The 20,192-nt window shown below is 31.6% G+C and overlaps 2 protein-coding genes across 2 annotated transcripts in view; both read left to right on the top strand.

The window, feature by feature from the left end:
- LOC125876257 (OVARIAN TUMOR DOMAIN-containing deubiquitinating enzyme 11-like) overlaps nucleotides 1-20,192 on the top strand; it is a 752,025-nt gene that overhangs the window by 706,996 nt on the left and 24,837 nt on the right. The gene's annotated exons all lie outside the window — the stretch shown is intronic.
- Nucleotides 15,448-17,477, top strand: LOC125877287 (uncharacterized). The gene is made up of 2 exons (XM_049558627.1): nucleotides 15,448-15,463; nucleotides 17,140-17,477. Exons 1-2 carry the CDS (start codon nucleotides 15,448-15,450, stop codon nucleotides 17,475-17,477), a joined length of 354 nt encoding a protein of 117 aa, XP_049414584.1.

Here is a 20,192-nt window from a genome sequence, read left to right as displayed (position 1 = left end):
GAACATATTTGTGAAAGAAATATTTTAAGGAATTACTGAGCGGGGAAATCTTAAATTCTACTTTGGCCAAACAACGTTTTCAACCAAATTGATCATAGTTTTGGAATTCGAAAAAAAAAAAGAACTCTGATTGATCTGGAAATTGGTAGATTCATAAGAACGACCTAGTAAGAAACTATTTTTTTTTTGGATCGTTATATAAGTTTTTGATCATATTTGATTAAATAGTAGTGAAGTATTAATTTTATGTGTTGGCTTAGACCTTCCTCCCTATCAGATGAAATTGACATAAGTCACTATGTATTTAATCGTCTAGTTTTGATAATCTGTATTAACTCTCCTAAACTGAGTAATATAGGATTGGATCAATGTAACTAGAGGATTTTCACTTGACTTAAAATAACAGTAGACTCTCCATCTGAGTTAGGTCTGTTTAAGTTTATGGAATAAATAATTGATCATTGTACATGTGTATTGCATGAGTAGTTCTCCAATCCCATCGATTGGTTATTCGAGATGCATGGATATTTATGTATAAATGAGCCCTAAATTTTGTTATTTAGGATTATTCGAAATATTATGATCTATTTAAAGTATTATATCTCGTATTCTCAATAGACTTTACACACCCACTTAGTACTACTTAAGCTTTTCTTTTGGTAGAGATAAAGATATTAATTCAAAGAATGCATTGTACATGTACCTTATGTTAGAAGGAATTATTTTCAGTTTCTAACTAGATAAGAGATGAGTATTTAATATTTTTGGATGTAACTCTCCTATCATTGAGTTTGATGAATATTTTATTTCTTGTGGTGTATTGATGCGTGATTCTTTTATTAGTATTATTTCTCATGAATTGAATTATATTAATCTGTCTCATAAGGAAAAATATCTTTTAAATTGAATGAAACTTATCTGTACATTAGTGTCTAAGTCATTTATTCTGAATAGAATTTCGAGGTTGGTTAATGGATGAACATAACAGTTCATTGAAAGTGAAGTCACTACCAACATATGAGTCTTGTTTAGAAGGAAAAATGACTAAGACACCTTTCCTCTTAGAAAAGGAAAAAGAGGTAGTGATAAGTTATAATTAATCTATTCTGATTTGTGTAATAAATGAGCATTTGGGCAAGCGGTGAATTTGAGTATTCTAAGTTTTCAAGAAGGTTACTCATGATATGGATATACTTTTTGATGTTTTGTAAGTCTAAATGTCTTGATAAACTCAAAGTATTTAAGGCACATGAAAATAGCATCATGAAAAATATATAAAGTCACTGCAGTCTAATTGTAGTGACGTAAACCTCTCTGCAGAGCTCATAAGTCACCTACCTTATAGAATAATTGCATTTCAACTGTCTACACTAGACACTCTATAATGGATTGTTGTAGAAGAGAAAAGAAGTAGACTCTTATGAAGATGATAAGATTAATTATTGATTTATTATTAGTTATTTTATTTCTTTTGGGATAGGTTCTAATAACTACATATCACATTCTGAATTCAATTTCTTTCAAATCAGTACCTTGAACAACTACAGAACTAGCTGAATTTGACGTAAGTCTAATCTGTGACATGTTCAGATATAGGATTGTTCAGCACATGTGCTTAGTGGGAGAATAAGAAAATTGGGATTAAGAACAGAATGTGTGTGTTAATTAGATATCCTAAAGAATGAAAGAAGGTTTATTATAGTGTCCTAAAGAAAATAAGACAATTGTTAACACAACTGTCTGATTTCTAGAAAAGGATCATTTAGTAAACCATGTTCCTAGAAGTAAACTAGTTTTACAGGAATTGAACAAAGAAATAACATATGAGTCAGTTGTAAATCCAGACACTCAAGAACATCTAACTGGTATGTCAGAATTGACGTTCCATTGCATTTATGTAGTGGGAGAAACATTATTAGACATAACAATACTACTACCTCAAGTAGTGAAAGTGATGTTGGACAAATTAAAGAACTCTACATGAAAAGTAGTTAATATTTCATTACCAAAAGGTTTTGAGGAAAATATTCAGACTCAAGAACATGAAAGTGTGACTATTGTAGTAATACTTAGTCGTAGTGGGAGAATCATTACAAAGATTGATTGATTTTGTATATTTAAGAGGACTTTCATGATAAACCTTTGAAGATCTAATACAAAAACGATAAGTTACGACTAAGCATTACTAGACGAAGTTGCATTAAAAATAACTTTGTAAGATCCTTTTGATAAGAAATATGAAAGGAATATTTGTGAAAGTTGTAAATGCATTGTTAACAGTCTAAGTGAGAGGTTGTTAGGGCATATACTATTAATCATGTGTTTAAAAACAGTACTCTAATAATTTTCAAGATTAAATATGTGGGAGATTGTTAGGGTATATACTATTAACCATGCATTTAGATATAGTACATTATAACAATCGTGATGGTTAAAAGTCTAAGTGGGAGATTGTTGGGATATATACTATTAACCACGTGTTTAGATATAGTATTTATTATAGAATAATTATTTATTTATTTTAATAGATCATATATTTGTTTATGGTGCTTGTTTACTTATATAGTAGATGATTTAGTGTATAGAGTTTAAGCTTATACACAGAGGATTAAATCATCGGTTCTTATAAGTATAAAGTTTTTTTGTTCACAATCTAATATGTAAATTGGACATGTCATCAGTACGATTGTAGCACAAGATTATATGTAGTTTATCTTGATTATGGGAATGATATAATTCCAACTTCTTGTGCTAGTGCATTTTGTATGTATTGAACGGGACTGAGTAGAGATAGTTGCTTTAGACTGACTGACAAAAGCAATTCTCTAAACTATTAAATGTACTTATATTTTTAATCATGATATAACTATTATGATCTGTATATGTTAATCATCGTTTTGATTTATTAAAAAGTGAGATTCTAAGATGGGTCAATATTCTTGGTAGATTGGATGATGATAATATATATTGGTGAAATAATAAGTTAGTTGATGGAATCCATGTCTCGATCTAGAGATTGATGATGTGCCTTTTTGAGAAGCTTAAAAGTTTTCATCGTGTCAAACCTTGTAAGTGGATTTAAGAATCCGACACATGAAATAAGTTAAGTAATGCTCTAAAGGAAATTGATCATTGAATTAAGTTCGTCAGTAATTTAATTTATTGATTAGTATCTGTAATCTTAACATGGGGAATTACATATGTGTCTAATGGGGAATTTCGAAATATAAATAGAGGAGTGCAATTACGAATTTCTAGTGGAATGATTTGTAATTTATTATGGTAAAAATAATTCAAATTAATTAGTTGGAATTATTTTCATAATAGGAAGCCTCGGTAATTAATTCTGTGGTCCCTACCGTGCCCATATTTATCTAGAACTCAGAATTTATTGTAAAGGGAAAAAGGAGAAGTATGTGTCTTTCTCTATTCTAAGGAAAGGGAGAAGTATGTATCTTTCTATGTTCTAAGGAAAGTGAGAAGTATATCACTTTTTCTATTCTAAGGAAAGGAAGAAGGACATGACTTTTTTTTTTCTAAGGAAAGGGAGATGTACATGTCTTTCTATTCTAAGGAAAGACATGATATTCCTTTTCCTTGGACTAAGAAGAAATCTCTATAAATAGGGATTCTTCTAACCCTTGAAAAAGATAATTTTTTCCATAAAATACTTGTCCACCCAAGTATTGAGAGGGTTCGGAAGTGAACTTGGGATCACTGTAGAAGACCGTAGAACTGTGGTCTAGTTTGTGGACTAGCTTATGAATTTGCTTGAAGTTTCTAGCATGTCGACTAGCTTGTGGATTCACTTGAAGGTATTGGCTCACACTTTAAGAGGTAATTCTGAAATTAAATTCAGAAAGTTTATATGCCCTAACATGTATTGTCTATTATTCATGTAAGTTGTATGATTATGATATGCTTCCGTTGTGCATATAGTTTTTCCTAACAAGGTTGACCTATGATTCCTAGTCAGTACGTATGGTATACTGTTTGCTACACCTTTTCCATGTTGTGTTGAAGGTAGGATGGTGGTCGGTCACTCATCATCAACTTTCATCTGTTTCGTTTTAGAGGGAAAGTTGTGACCGTCTATTAATTCATTTTTTTCTTTTTGTTCTGTTAGGAAGCTCTTCTTCCTGTCTAAATTGGGTCCTTGGGAGGTTTAGCTATTTGTAAAGTTTTCAAAAGAACGTGAAATGTTTTATTTACTTTCTATTAATGGGGTAACAATTCGTTTCTCTAGCTAAAACATAGAAAGTGACGACTGCATGCATGGTTTCATAATTTGGATCATGACAGGTACAAAAAGTACAACATTCAAAATAAATACTCCAGTAGAGATCATCTATATTTACAGATATCTACAAGTAGCTACCTCGAAGTCTCTGAATAATGGTCCTCAAACTTAGCTATTGTGTTTGTGTCCGAGACTACTAGGTTCAGTAGTAACCTACACAAATGGTATAGGAAATAACAAATATGAGTACCAAATCATCATATGAACTGTCACGTCCCAATTCTACACCCTGGACGTGGCCGACACTCGAGAACCATTTCTAATCCTTCACGACTGACACTCGGAGCCAAACATGATCACCCTCCATGAACACTAGGGCTCGAACTCTCCGATCCGTATAACTCTTCAATCGACTCTGAGCTGTCAACAGTCTACCATGGATCATACAAACCTGCTCCATAGCATCTCTAGCTCAGAAATGGGTCTTGAGTGTCGGCCACGTTCAGAGTGTGACACTAACATTTATGCCTAAGTTGTAGGGGGTTTCTCTTAAGATGTCATGGATCACCATATGAAAAATGAGACCTTGGTACCACCATATAGTGCGTGGATCGAGGCTGAATACCCTTCATGACTTGAAAATGTGTTTGAAAATAAAATACCCACATTAAACTATTGGTGCAAGTAGAATATCCGCACTAGAAGGTGAGTGTTTGTAAAATGAGTTTGAAAGTAAATACTAAATATACAATTGTATTAGTAGATGACACATGTAAAATGTACTTGAAGGTAAAATACTCACCTTTGAAGGTGAGCGCATGTAAAATATACTTGAAAGAAAAATTCTCGCATTAGAAAGTTGGCACCGGTAAAATGTACTTGAAATAAAATTCCCATTACAAGGTGCATGGGCGTTTGTTTTTTTATTTGTATTTACTTCTTTTGAATCATTTGTTGTTTGATTCTTTTCCCCTATATCAATTATTGCCCATGCGCATGTAATTCAATAAACTTGTTGTTTGGTAGAGTGTATTAGAAAAAATAATGTATGCATTAGTTTTTATGTATTATTAATATCTTGTTTTGTACATTATTTAACCTATGTATAACTAGTGCAGACATCACTCTATTGTATATTACTAATAGGATTTCCATATATTAGTAATAATATAAAGGGTTTCAACACATGTATTAGATTGAATAGTGACATAACTATATATCCCTCAAATTTCTGTAAAAACATTATTTTCTGATGCTTCTTTGATCTCTCTTGCCATATTGATTTGATTCAGATCTCTTAATTAGTTTAATCATGATTTGATAGGTGTTTTGATAAATAGACGTTTACTCTTAAATATAAAAGTTAATAGTTGTAAGTCGATTAAGAGTATGTTTGAATTGGTTTAAAAGTTGGTCAAATCTATTTTTAAGTCATTTTTAACTTTTAAAAGTGTTTAACAAAATTAAAAATAACTTGGTGAGAATGTGAGATCTCAAAGAGAAGACGAGATGGATGGAGTTGTTGAGGTTATACAACTCTTGATTGATGAGAAGAATGCGACCTAATCCCAGAAATCATAACAATAACATATTCGGTATGACCATAATAAAATATTTCAGTGTTTTCCAAAATTTTATTTTTAGTTGTTTTGTACTACTACTTCAATAAAGGTTCAATGGATTTTATTTTTGTTGTTTTGTACTACATTAATAAAGGTACAAATGTATTTTATTTTAGTTGTTTTGTACTACTACTTCAAAATAAAGGTGCAAATGGATTTTATTTTTGTTGTTTTGTACTACATCAATAAAGGTACCAATGGATTTTATTTTTGTTGTTTTGTACTACTACTTCAATAAAGGTACAAATGGATTTTATTTTTGTTGTTTTGTACTGCATCAATAAAGGTACAAATGGAATTTATTTTAGTTGCTTTGTACTACTTCAATAAAGGTACAAATGGATATTTTATTTTTGTTGTTTTGTACTACATCAATAAAACCACTTTCATTTGCTTCCCTTTTCCACAAGCAGGCTGAATACCAAATAGGGAAAGATACTTAGGTGTTGACGTGTTGTTTTGTTTGAAAACAAGTTCTCATAGACTTGTACGTTTGTATTATCTTTTCGGAAAAAAATAAAGAGCAAATTAAACTTTTAGATTATTTATAAAATTAAGGTATCAGATAAAGATTAAACCACAAATTAATAGAAATTTTTTATTATCGCGCAAAGTTTATGAATATTAGGGATAAACTAATGGCTATGAGCAAAATGGCTCATATTTATTTACTAGATGGTTCTTGCCCGTGCTTAGCACGGGTCTCAACATTTTAAATTATGATATAATTTTATTTGTTTAAATCTAGGGAAAAGGGTCAAATATGCTCCTAAACTATTCGAAAAGGTCTAGATATACCTCCCGTTTAAAGTTTGGCTCACTCATGCCCTCGCCGTCCAACTTTTCGTCTAAATATGCCCTTATGGGCGTTAAATGCCAAATGAAATTGCCACGTCATTTTTACATTACCACGCAAAATTTATATTAAAGGGAAAAGGGTCAAATATACCCCTAAACTATTTGAAAAAGTCTAGATATACCCCATTTTAAATAAACTACCCAACCTGTTTTCAACAAAAAAATTTCGGTAAATCCCGAAAATGAGTAATTGACTAATAAAAAATAGGAAAAATATGAAAAAAAAAAATTAACCGCCAAAAATTCACAAATAAATATAGTAACCTTAATTCAACAATTTCAATAACATTTTTAAATTTTTATTTTTTTCGATAAATCTCTAAAATGAGTAATTGATTAATAAAAAATATAAAAAATATAACCTAAAAATTCAGCATAAAGTCATTTTCATATTTTTTTTATATTTTATATTAATCAATTACTCATTTTCGTAATTTATCGAAAAAAATAAAAATTTAAAAAAATTGTTAAAATTGTTGAATTTAAGATTACTATATTTATTTGTGAATTTTTGGCGTTAATTTTATATTTTTTTTTCATATTTTTCCTATTTTTTATTAGTCAATTACTCATTTTCGGGATTTACCGATCATAATTTATAAAGCATAGCTTCCTCATTTATTGAGGAAAACACGGAGGTACACTATCATTCATTTTAAATAATGTTGGTAGAAACATTGTCAAGCTTGGTAAAAATATATTGTGAATGGTTATTGTACGTATTACTATGCATATTCATACAAAGCCAAGCACATCATCAATGTAAAATTTTCAAATCAATCACAATAAATTTTATTTGACAAATCAATAGTTGATAGTGTTATTGTGTATCCTCCGCCCAATAAACCAATATCCTCCTCACAAGAAGACATAACATCTACTTTAACTTTTAAATCTAAAGATAAGAGAAGACCTTACTTTTTGTTCAATTGCAAGAGAACAATAACAACAGTGAAATAAAAGGAATCTATTTTAACCATTTTCTACCGGATGTAGTATGATTCAACTTCATAAATCAAACACAAAGACAGGAATGGTGTCCCACCTTGACATTACAATTTCAAGAATCTCTTGATCGGTTACATTTTGCGGAGACTTCTCTCTTTTTGACTGCTCAATAAAAGATAGCAACATCTGCACACTAACAGTCTCATCATCATCCTTTTATGCCAAAACAATCAATAAACTGGAGAAATTACATTATTTGCACTTCAAAGAAGAAATTGTCCCTCATAGCCTATTAATTAAAAGAGTTCAAGGAAAAAGGATTATACAGAAATGCAACCATGCAATAGGATGGTCTCTTTTTGATAAATACTACACAAATTAAATGATTATACAGAAAACATTCCAGAAGGAATTTGCTTAATAAGAGCACAATAACATACAAATATAAGCTACCAACATTGATTATTAGGTTTAAATCTTGATTACAAAAGAAAATTATTTCTCAGAATTCCTTTTAACATGAAATTTATACACTTCACAATGCTCAACCTCCTAGCTTCAGCATGATCAATTTCTTGCAGATACATGACTCCTGCTTGGAATGTCTCACCAGCATTCTCAAAAAGTAAACACTCAAAAATCAGGCTACATTGTTTGTCATCCCCATAACATCAGGACCATAGTTTATTCAGATGTGCAATTTTAAAATTACAAAAGTCTAACATCATCAGTTATGACAAAAGTTTCTGCCTCATATACATTTCCTTTTCATGTGCCCCATCCCACATACATAGAGTAGGGAACTGCTGACTTATCATTTTGAAATTCATTTCAACCTTGATACCTAAGGGCAAAACGAAGATGAACAACATTAATACATGAAAATCAGAAAAGGCCTCTTGTTGTATGTTACTATATATAACAAAGCAAGATAAGGGAATGACAATAACTCTACTTACTTTGGAAGAATTCATAGCAGTTGGAAGGAGCTTAGCACAGAATGCACAACAAAACATATTGCAACAGTATGATTCATTGTTAGGAGAAAGAGAGCTCGAATTTGGTTTCTATAGTGAACCTGCAAAGCACATAAATATGATAATATAATACAATCCAATTTCTTGATGCAACAATTGAGTGAGCTATAACCGAGATGAATGTTTTGGCAAGGTTTATTGTGCTTTACCAAAACAAACTTAGCAGATGAACTATCTTTGCTAAATCAATAGAGAACCAAGGGTGATATCTTTTCAGGTTTATATTGATGGTGTTGTCCAGAAAGCTAAGGCATTAATCGAGATAAAGGAAAACACTCATTTATTTTCATCTTCTAGGTTAAAGGACTTTAACATAATACATGACCATGACCAGAAGTGCACCTCGGTGGAATACCTTCATTTCTTAATCAGAAGGTTAAACTATATGGTGTCTGGTCAAAATGTCAAAGAAAAAGATAATTGAAAATGTCAGTCTAAGTTCATTGGAGATATCATCAGAAGTTTTGAAGGTGCCATATGATGGATGAATCATCGTAAAAGTACCCACGAAAATTGAAATCATAGAGCCACCTAAATCAAGATTCAAAATAGACATACAAATCAAGAAATTGTTAAAAAGAAAGCCATAGAAATTATAAAAATATGGCTATTTCCAGAGGAAAACGCATACCAGTAAACTATAGACATCCAATGTCTAATAGGATTGTAGCCTAATATAACTGCCTTCCTCGGAGCAGGGACTGAATCAAATGTCTTTGTGCAACCTGGAATAGAGAAAAATGCGAAAGTTATAGTTTTTTTATATATATATATATATATAGATGAATGACTACTATAAAATACAAGAGTCTAAGTTCTACTATACGCTTTTCTAAGGGTGAAGGTGCTATCGGAACTGCAACAGCTTGTACAACATTTTTCTTTCGAGAGTAATTAAGCAGCCTTTCTATTTCGAGCTTATCTGAGGTAGACTTTCCCACTTTAAATAATATGTTCCTGTTTATATATTCAAAGAACAGATTGTACAGGAAGCTGGTAAGACACACTGCAAAATCCATTCAAAACATCAAAGAGATTACCATCCTCATGGTTCATACTATTTACCATTGTTAAACGATAGAAAAATGGAAATTTTGGTTAGAATCTTGTTACTTAATGAAAATGAATGGAGGTCCAATTCAAAGAGACAAAAATTATATTGGATATGTCATGTTACTAGGGTGAGATATTAGTATTCTTACAAAAGTAAAAATGCCCATTATTTTGGTACGTTTGCCATATATAGCAACATTCAAGCAAAGAAACTTAAAGACTTTGTAGACTGGTAATTATGAAATAAAAATATAACAGTCTTATATCGACTTCTAACCGGCCTGTATAGTTGACATTGTTTATTTCAAAATGGAGCAAGAAACAATAGAATTGGCTAATGTATCCTAACCACTATACTTGAAATCAATTTAGGTAGTTGAACGAAGTCGTAAAAAGGAAGCTAGAGATCAATAAGTCAATTTTTTTTTCTCAAAAAGGAAAAGGAAAACCATGATAACGCATCCTAATATAATTGAGGACTTGTAAAATACAATGGTAATACTAAATTCCAAACATGAATTCCAAATAAGTTCCATAAACTGTATCTGCAGATACATATGAGCATCCAAATAACACTTCAATATTATGTTATTTTAAGTCAAAATATATTGCACGGAGTCTTCCGATAAATAAAATCTAATGAACCTGTTTAGCCTTACACAAACTAATAGTTCAGGGAAACCAAAGAAAATAGTCTAGAGGGAGGATGTTAAGAGCAAGAATTTTATAAATAAACGACATTTCGCATCTGTTCTTTTAACTCTTGATTGTTGCACCTTATGTTGGTTCTGTTTAGTCATAAGTGAAGTATCAACCGCATAAAAGGGATCAAACAAAGTCTCTATACTTTGGCTTTGTGCAAGTAAACCGTCCAGTTCCCTTAGGGATCTAAGGAGTGAAATGGTGACGGTTATTGCATAAGTTTTGACTACAAAAGAAAATAATTATAGGATGGATACATAAATAGTGAAATATATCCATTGATATCTTAAGTTGAGCAATTTTCTCAGTAACTGAATACCCAATTACTTCTTTAAGAATGAAAGCAGATGACTGTCAAAATTGAGAATTTTCAACATTAAAGCTAAATTTTGAAAACGGAAGTTTAAAATTTAGTAGTAGTACCAGTTGGGATTGTTGGAAGAAGATTTGCCATTGCACCAGCGAGTGTGCAGTAGGGATAGTCGATGGTTAAGAGGAGTTTTTGCATTTATTTCTTTTATCTTCCTTAGAGATTAAAAAGGAAGAGTAAAAGAGTTGTCTAAAAATGTTATTCCCTCTATTTTAATTTGACACAGTTTTAAAGAGTAAAAAAGCATTTTGAATCATATATATGAAATATCTTGTTGATCTTAAGCACATCACGTGGAAAATTGATAGTATTACAGAAAAGGAGATTTTTTTTTAAAACTAAATAATTGAAATGGAGAGAGTAATAAAATCTCTTATTAACATGATTCCAATTCATATTGTGATATTGAATTCTACCTACATATCAATGTCCACAACACAAACAAAGTTATGAATCGTAAATGAGCCATGTGAGCTCTAAATTACTTGAGAAAATACTCTAGGATAAATAGTGTACAACTTATCTGAGATGATCAATTAGGTTATCAGATGTCTACAACTTAGATTGCAAGTTCACTGAGATTAACAAAAGTTAATTTTATCAGAATATTAGTTGAATTGTTTTTACACAAACATAGGTGAGTAGATTTGAACAAAAGACCACTTCGAGTTTCATGCATGTAGAATTGATTTGTACCGCCTCTTTTGCAGAATAATACCAAATGTATAATAGAGGCATGATAAATAAAGATATCAATCAAGAAGAGATTTTTTAATATATACCTCAATTTGTTTGTTGTTGTACAAGTGTTGTTCATTCAATGTTTATGAGCACATTGATAGAACTGGCCACTGGACGTAGAAATTGGAGCATATCTAAGAGACCTGCAAGATACCAGATTTCCTTTCATTGTCATATTTCTCTCAATAGTCAAGAAAATAAAGTAGTGGATGATGTAGAAATATCATTCCAGACCTAAACTATGATTTTCGTGCGGCAGAACATCAATTAGGAGATAAGAGTACATTAATATAACCAGTTAAGTGTTAAATTTCTATCACATCAACGTACGGTGCATATCCAATCTGACAGAGAAAGGACTAACTTGACCTCTTTGTTACCTTTATTTATTAAAGAACCATCTAGATCGTATCTCATTAAACAAATAGATGAATATGAATAGAGCAAATCTGGAAAAAAAATTAAAGAACATGAACCGAACAACAACACTCAATTTTTATAATTTAGCAGTTTGACATGGAGTGTGTGCCTTTTTGAGCCACAAAGGTAATAGGTCGTAAACTGAAACAAAATGAGTGTCTAGTTTAGTTTACCCCATTCAGATTGCAGAAAAAGGAATGTATACTTTTCTTGAATAGGAATAGCATACATGATATACTGGTATCAAGAATCAGAATAATATGAAGAGCAAACACTTTCATCATCATGGTCATTCAAGGTTTTCTCCAGGGAGTTTGTGAAGTGATACTAAGATTTGTCAAAGCCGGTGCAATGTGAATCCTACAAGTTTTTAATCAAGTGTCGATATGTTCTTTAGACACATAACACAAATATATTACAATTGAATACATCAAAATTCTCATGAACATTATAACTTTCATGAAAAAAAAAAACTAATCAATTGCCAAGCAAAATGTCAAATCTTCTTATTTTGAATTGCGATTTACTTTTACAGTCAGTTATAAGCATATTTTTATGTAGCCTATGCCAAATACTTCTCATGATTGGAGATTAAGAAAAAAATGTTATAAAAGTATTTTTCTATCTTTTTTGCAACTGATGCAATCCAATCAGAATCTATGTTGCACGGACTCTTCAAAAATGTCACCATGTGCGTATCAGATTCATCAAAAATAGTGTGTTTTTAGAGATTATGACACGGGTGCGGCATCAAAAGTGAAAAGTTCGCGCAGCGCAGCTAAGACCAAAACTTTTGTTAAGTTAACAAACAAAACAACAAAGTATTTTTTATAGAGATTTCAATAAAATCTGTAGTAAGTTGTTTTTTCGCCCAACTCTATCTTTATGACCATGAAAGAATACACTTAAAATAACTACTATAGTAAGTTGCATATTACCTGACTTAATTCAGCTTTTGTCCTCCTCAAACCATCTACTTAAGTTAGATGTGCTTACATGCTAGCTTAACAGAAAAGAAGCATTTGCAACAACACAAAGATAGCTAACTTCTCAAACTAATACATTAATCTACTTCAACGGATTGTTTTAATAAACTATAAGTTGACATCAATTCTAAAGCAGGAAAAAATATATTTAATCGATCACCCAAAGCAATGAATCTGCAAGTGTGAAACGGATGGAAGTAAATAAGAAGAACAATGAATTAATCTTACTTCAGAGTTGCCTCAGCACTTTCAACAGTAACTTGGTAGTCAGTGGCATCACAGTTCAATGTTAATACTTTGTATCCAACTCTAGATAAGGATATATATATTAGCTGCCACCACATGATGACCCTAGAAGCAGAATACAAAGAGAAAGAAAAATTGGCAAAACAAAATTAAGAGATATATTCAAAACTCAAGATGCATATATTGACAGTATTGTTGCACTTGACCATAACCATGACGAACGGTGACGATATGATGGTGAATAGAGAAGGATGGATAGGTTGAATGGAGGTCGGGAAAGGGGTTAAGGGGAAGTAAAAGGGGTGGATTTAAGACACATATTAGAAATGCGGCAAATGATAGTGCTACTTAGTTTGATCAGATACTAATTACTCTTAAAGAGTTTTAGTAAGTCAATAAGTCCATATATTTATGAAATGGTAAGCTCATGATCGTGACCTAATTGTTAATAGAGGACAAATCTAGACCATTTCGCGTAGTTCTAAGGCAAAGTAGGTCAATTTTGCAATATACAAGAAAGTAATGTTCATTAAAGGAAAAAAGAAGTGGACAAACCTTCATCAAATAATGCCAAAGATTTCTCCTCGTGCCACTGTTCTTGAGGCAAAAGCTCAATTGTTACTATATCACCATCAAAAGCCATATTCATGTTTGCACGTCCAAATATAATTAGATCTCATCATCAATGCTTTCACTTTTAAACTAAGCTTTGAATGGAGACTTGAGGTCACAATTCTCTCGATCTGTATAGTTACGTTGATTAAGCAAAAATTTGTGAGAATTTCCTTATTCTCTCTATTTATTCATGTTGAAATGAATAGAAGTGTAGATAGTTTAATTACCTAGTATTTGATCTATTCAAATAGAAGAAGGTTATTTCAACCACCAAATTTCTACCCCCCAGATCATAGTCTAAGTATCAATACTTGGATTTGTACCCCCATATCATGAAATTAAGATCATGAAGTATCCGACCTCTATATACACATCGGTTTCGAACGCTCTCACCCAAATCCGAGCAACTTAGGTTGAAAGCAAAAGATTTCTGCCCTAATGTATCTTGCAGACTACAACGAAAACTTTGCATTTCTTTGAAGTTTAAAGTACGGAATAAACAACACAAAATCAACATTATCAAATTAAAATCTTGATTACAAAAGAAAATGACTTCTCAGAGTTTCTTTAACAAGAAACTTACACATTTCACAATGCTCAACCTCCTATCTTCAGCACCAATTTCTTGCTGATACATGACTCCTGCTTGGAATGTCTCACATGCATTCTCAAAAAGCAAAATTTGAAACTAAAACAGTCCTGCATGCATGACTATATAGGACTAAAACCATTCACCAAATAATTGAAATTTGAAAGAATACTTTTTCTGAAATAGAAACATAATTCATTTACTGCAGATTCTAGGTATTTCCTGCAAGTAACAATGCTACACAAGCAACTACAGGAATTAAGAAAAACATATTTTCTTACAAATCCAAAATACTTCAAGTAAATCTCATACATGTGATTAGTTTTCCTCGGTAAGGTCAGATGTCAAGATCTCAAGCCTCCTTCGACATTAATATGGTCAATTTTTATCAACCTCTACACGTCTCTTTCATTTTACAATTTAGAGGCAAGTTTTATCCACTCTGTTAGTATCCTCTTTTTATCATGTTCTTATATCAGTCAGTGATTTTGTGACACATAGATACAATTCTAAGCCAATAGGTAGAACATAGAAATTACAAATATTAGCCTTCAGGTACCTTCCCTCTCGATCAACTTACCAAAATAAATAACAAAAAAGTTGTGGATTCAAGTTGTTAAGAAATTTTCAGGTTTACTCCGGATATGTATCAAGTCATTGACGATAACATGATCCTTTCATTCTCAATTCGCCATGAATAAGGCAGAGATCAAGGATCCACCAGCTAGCCTTCTGTAAGAATTATTATTAATTATTTCTTACTTATGGCCCAAGTTTACTTGTAACCCAAGTAATATCATAAATAATACTTAATAAGGAATAGATCTCGTCTGTACATTGGTTACTTGATGGACGTATCAGATTAAGTCATAACCTCTATAAATTAGTCCTCCCTCCACCCATTAGGGTTATCACATATTCTTTACAATAATTCCACCGCTGACGGTTGTGGTAACATAAAGTTAGAGCAAGGAGGTAGAAATCAATTTACGACTAACGTTTCCGCTTCTCTCTGTGATGATGTCTTCTGCATCAGGTATGTGCCCCTAACAATCTCTATATAAGATTATCGTGTTCAAGATCCTGAAAGTATTTATTCTTACATGTGGTATCAGAGTCTGGATTGTTTGAACGGATAATCTTCGTATATCTTCTGCAACTAATTCAAATAAAATATATATATATATATATATATATATATCAAGGGCATCAGCGGACTATTTGTTATTGGGTCTAAGCATCATATTAGATATGACTACGTAATATAATATGTCAATTAAAGTTTTTTTCTTAAAATAAAAAAATTAACACTACTTTAACCGTGTTAACTAAAGTTGAGCAGTTTGTATGCCTTAATTTCTTTTTAGTCAATCAGTTTGGTCTGACTAATTTAAATACTATTGAATATTCTATATATTAGATATATTTGGTCAAAGTTCATGTACAATGGCATCTTGATCGTTTAATGAATATATTGTGGATACCATCTATAGTTTGACAAATTAAAATTATGTTTAAACTTATTATTAAATTCAATTGTAGTAGCGTAATTTTGTGCTTGACTATTTAAGGCGTTTGGACTCTTATTTTAATCTTTCCATAATGTAATAATTATGTTTTGTTTTAGATTGTGCAATAAATTAAAGTGATCGTTATACTGAGCAATAAATAATATGTGTGTACTTAATGCAATATAGTTTGTTAGTCACCAAAGTGGCCAAACTACATAAATTAATGTTTACATATATAATATTTATGATCACTTGACATATGTGGATTAGTACAATTCATTATTTATTGGCATATTCAATATTCCAAGAGAGACTGGGTCTGGTTTTTCAACCTGATGCATGTATTATGTTTCTATAGTTTGTTAGTCACCAAAGTGACCAAACTAAAATGTATAAAATTATTCACATGTACAAAATTTTATGATATTATGTGTGCTTTGTATTTATATAGTTTGTTAGTCACCAAAGTGGCCAAACTAAAGAAATTAACGTCTACACATATCATGTTTATGATCACTTGATGCATGTATTATGTTTCTATAGTTTGTTAGTCACCAAAGTGGTCAAACTAGAGAAATTAACGTCTACACTTATCATGTTTATGATCACTTGATCCATGTATTATGTTTCTATAGTTTGTTAGTCACCAAAGTGGCCAAACTAGAGAAATTAACGTCTACACTTATCTTGTTTATGATCATTTGATGCATGTATTATGCTTCTATAGTTTGCTAGTCACCAAAGTGGCCAAACTAAAATGTTTAAAGTTATTCACATGCACAAAACTTTATGAGATTATGTATGCATTTGTATTCATATAGCTTGTTAGTCACCAAAGTGGCCAAACTAGTATGGTTAAGAGAAAATATGCATTCATAAAATTGTCATTTGTCTATGAAGATTAATTAAATGCCTATATTGAAAAATAGATAGATAAATTGACGTTCACTATTGCTAGAACTTAAGAATTTGAAAATTATGAGGTAAATTAATATCTTTTAATCAAACATATATTGTATATCCAAAGATGTCGTATATGTTTGATTAAAAAATATTCAATTACCTATTAAAGATAAAATTGACATTTAAATTATGATAATATGTCGTAATATCTACCCAAAGGAGAATTACGATATATTTTTATCGCTTTACTAAATTCACATTATTTTCTGGTTTGTGAGCATGTATATCTATTTTGCAGTTATTCCTCTTCATTCGCATGCTTCGTCTGTTACTGTGTTCAATGGATTGAACTTCTCTGAATGGCATGAACAAGTCCAGTTTTACTTAGGTGTGATGGATCTTGACTTGGCTCTACTGAATGACAAACCTACTGCCATTACTGATAAGAGCAGTGAGGATGAGAAGTCTTTTCATAAATCATGGGATCGCTCTAACAGATTAAGCCTTATGTTCATGCGAATGACTGTTGCTAACAACATTAAGAGTATTATTCAACAAATAGAAAGTGCCAGGGAATACCTGAAGTTTGTGGAAGAATGTTTTCGTTCTACACTAATGGCTGAACCACGACCATGAAGTTTGATAGGTCTCGTAGTATGCAAAATCATATCATTGAGATGACTAACATTGCAGCAAGACTTCGGACTTTGGGGATGAAAGTGGATGACACCTTCTTGGTTCAGTTTATTCTGAACTCATTGCCTCTTGAGTATAGACCATTCCAAATTAACTATAACACAATTAAGGATAAGTGAGATGTTAGTGAATTGTCCAGTATGCTTACTCAAGAGGAGTCAAGACTTAAGAAATAGGGAGGTCATTTCATTAACCTCATGGGTCAAGGAAATGGTAAAGGACTTAAAGTAAAGGCCAACAAGTTTAAGAAAAAGAAAGCACCTGCTAAAGTTTCACATGATGCTCATAAGGAACTCAAGGTTGATGTGTGTCGTTTCTGTAAAAAAGAAGGACACTATCAGAAAAATTGCCTGAAACGTAAAGCTTGGTTTGAAAAGAAAGATACATTTAGTGCTTTTGTATGTTTCAAATCAAATTTAGTAGAAGTTCCTAATAATACTTGGTGGCTTGATTCTGGTGCAACTACTCATGTATCCACTATGTTGCAGGGATTCACAACGATCCAAACTACAAATCCAAATAAGGATTACGTGTTCATGGGAAATCGCATGAAGGCTCAAATTGAAGGCATAGGGACTTTTCGATTGATCTTGGAGACTGGACATCACCTTGATCTATTACAGACTCTTTATGTTCCTTCAGTTTCTAAGAATTTGATTTCCCTTTCAAGACTTGATGTTTCTGGATTTGATTTTAAGTTTGGACATAGATGTTTCAATTTATATAAGAATACTATTTTTTATGGTTCTGGTGTTCTTATTGATGGTTTATATAGATTGAGACTTGATAATAATTTTTCTGAATCTCTGCTTACTATTCATCAAAATGTTGGAATTAAATGTAGTTCACTAAATGAAAGTTCTGCTTATTTGTGACATAAACGTTTGGGTCATGTATCCAAAGAACGATTAAAAAGATCAATAAAGAATGAAATTCTTCTGAATTTGAATTTTGTTGATCTTGATATATGTTTGGATTGCATTAAAGGAAAGCAAACCAAACATATCAAGAAAGGTGCCACAAGGAGGACTCAACTTCTTGAAATTATACACAGTGATATTTGCGGACCCTTTGATGTTCCATCTTTTGGTGGAGAAAAATATTTTATCACCTTTATCGATGATTTTTCACGTTATGGATTTATCTATTTGTTGAAAGAAAAATCTCAAGCAGCGGACTCTCTCAAAGTGTACATTAATGAGGTTGAAAGACAATTAGATAGAAAAGTGAAAATCATTAGGTCAGATAGAGGTGGTGAATCTTATGGAAAGTATAACGAATCCGAACAATGTCCAAATCCATTTGCAAAATTCCTTGAGAATGGTGAAGTTAGTGGGAGTGTTGAACGACAAAGTGTGGAAATTAATGAGGTAAGGGTAAATATTTCATTGCCCATGAATGTACCTACTTTCGCACCAATCACAAATGTTGTTCCACTTGTTGAAGAATACTTTAACAATGTTGAACAACATTTGGGTGAAACACTTCAAAAAGGAACTAACTCGCAAGTATCTAATGCAAATGAACCACAAACAGTGCCATTAAGAAAATAGGCCATTTCAGATGATTTTGTGATTTATTTACAAGAGTGAGATTTTGACATCAGAATTAATAAAGATCCGGTTTCATTTTCACAGGCCATAGAAAGTACTGAGTCTAATAAATGGATTGATGCTATAATGAAGAGTTAAAATCCATGGAATACAACAAAGTCTGGGATCATGTTCAATTACCAGAAAATTCTAAAAGAATCGGGTGTAGATCGGTCTTCAAGACCAAACGCAATTCTAATGGTAATATTGAATGATATAAAGCTAGACTTGTTTCCAAGGGATACACTCAAAAAGGAGGCATTGATTATAAAGAGACCTTTTCACCAGTCTCAAAGAAAGACTCATTAAGAATTGTTTTGGCCTTGGTAGCTCATTATGATTTAGAGTTACATCAAATGGATGTGAAAACTGTCTTTCTTAATGGAGACCTCGAGAAGGATGTTTATATGGACCAACCAGAGAGTTTCGAAATTAAAGGAAAAGATCAAATGGTGTGTAAGCTAAAGAAGTCAATATATTGACTCAAACAAGCCTCACAATAATGGTATATAAAGTTTAATGATACCATATTATCTTTAGGATTTAAGGAGATTACCGTTGATCGGTGTATATACCAAAAAATAAGTGGGAGTAAGTTTATATTTTCAGTCCTATATGTTGATGACATTTTACTTGCTGCTAATGATTTAGGCATATTGCGTGAGATGAAAGACTTTCTCTCTATGAACTTTGAAATGAAAGATATGGATGAGACATCCTATGTGATAGGGATAGAAATATTTCGTGATAGATCACAAGAATTATTGGGACTGTCTCAAAAAGGTTATATCAAAAGAGTTCTAGAGAGATTTAACATGAACAATTAAGAATAGTTCCTATTCAAAAAAAAATGGGACAAATTTAATCTCATGCAATGCCCAAAGAATGATGTAGAACGAAACGAAATGAAATAAATTCCTTCATCTTCTATTGTTGGAAGTTTGATGTATGTTCAAACTTGCACAAGACCGGATATTAGTTTTGTAGTCGAAATGCTAGGAAGATATCAAAGTAATCCTGGAATGGATTAATGAAAGGGTTGCAAAGAAAGTTTGTGGCATGT

Source organism: Solanum stenotomum, chromosome 9 (assembly GCF_019186545.1).
Source record: "Solanum stenotomum isolate F172 chromosome 9, ASM1918654v1, whole genome shotgun sequence".
Taxonomy (NCBI): domain Eukaryota; kingdom Viridiplantae; phylum Streptophyta; class Magnoliopsida; order Solanales; family Solanaceae; genus Solanum; species Solanum stenotomum.
Note: the sequence above shows the minus strand (reverse complement) of the source record. Positions and strands in the feature narration are given on the sequence as shown.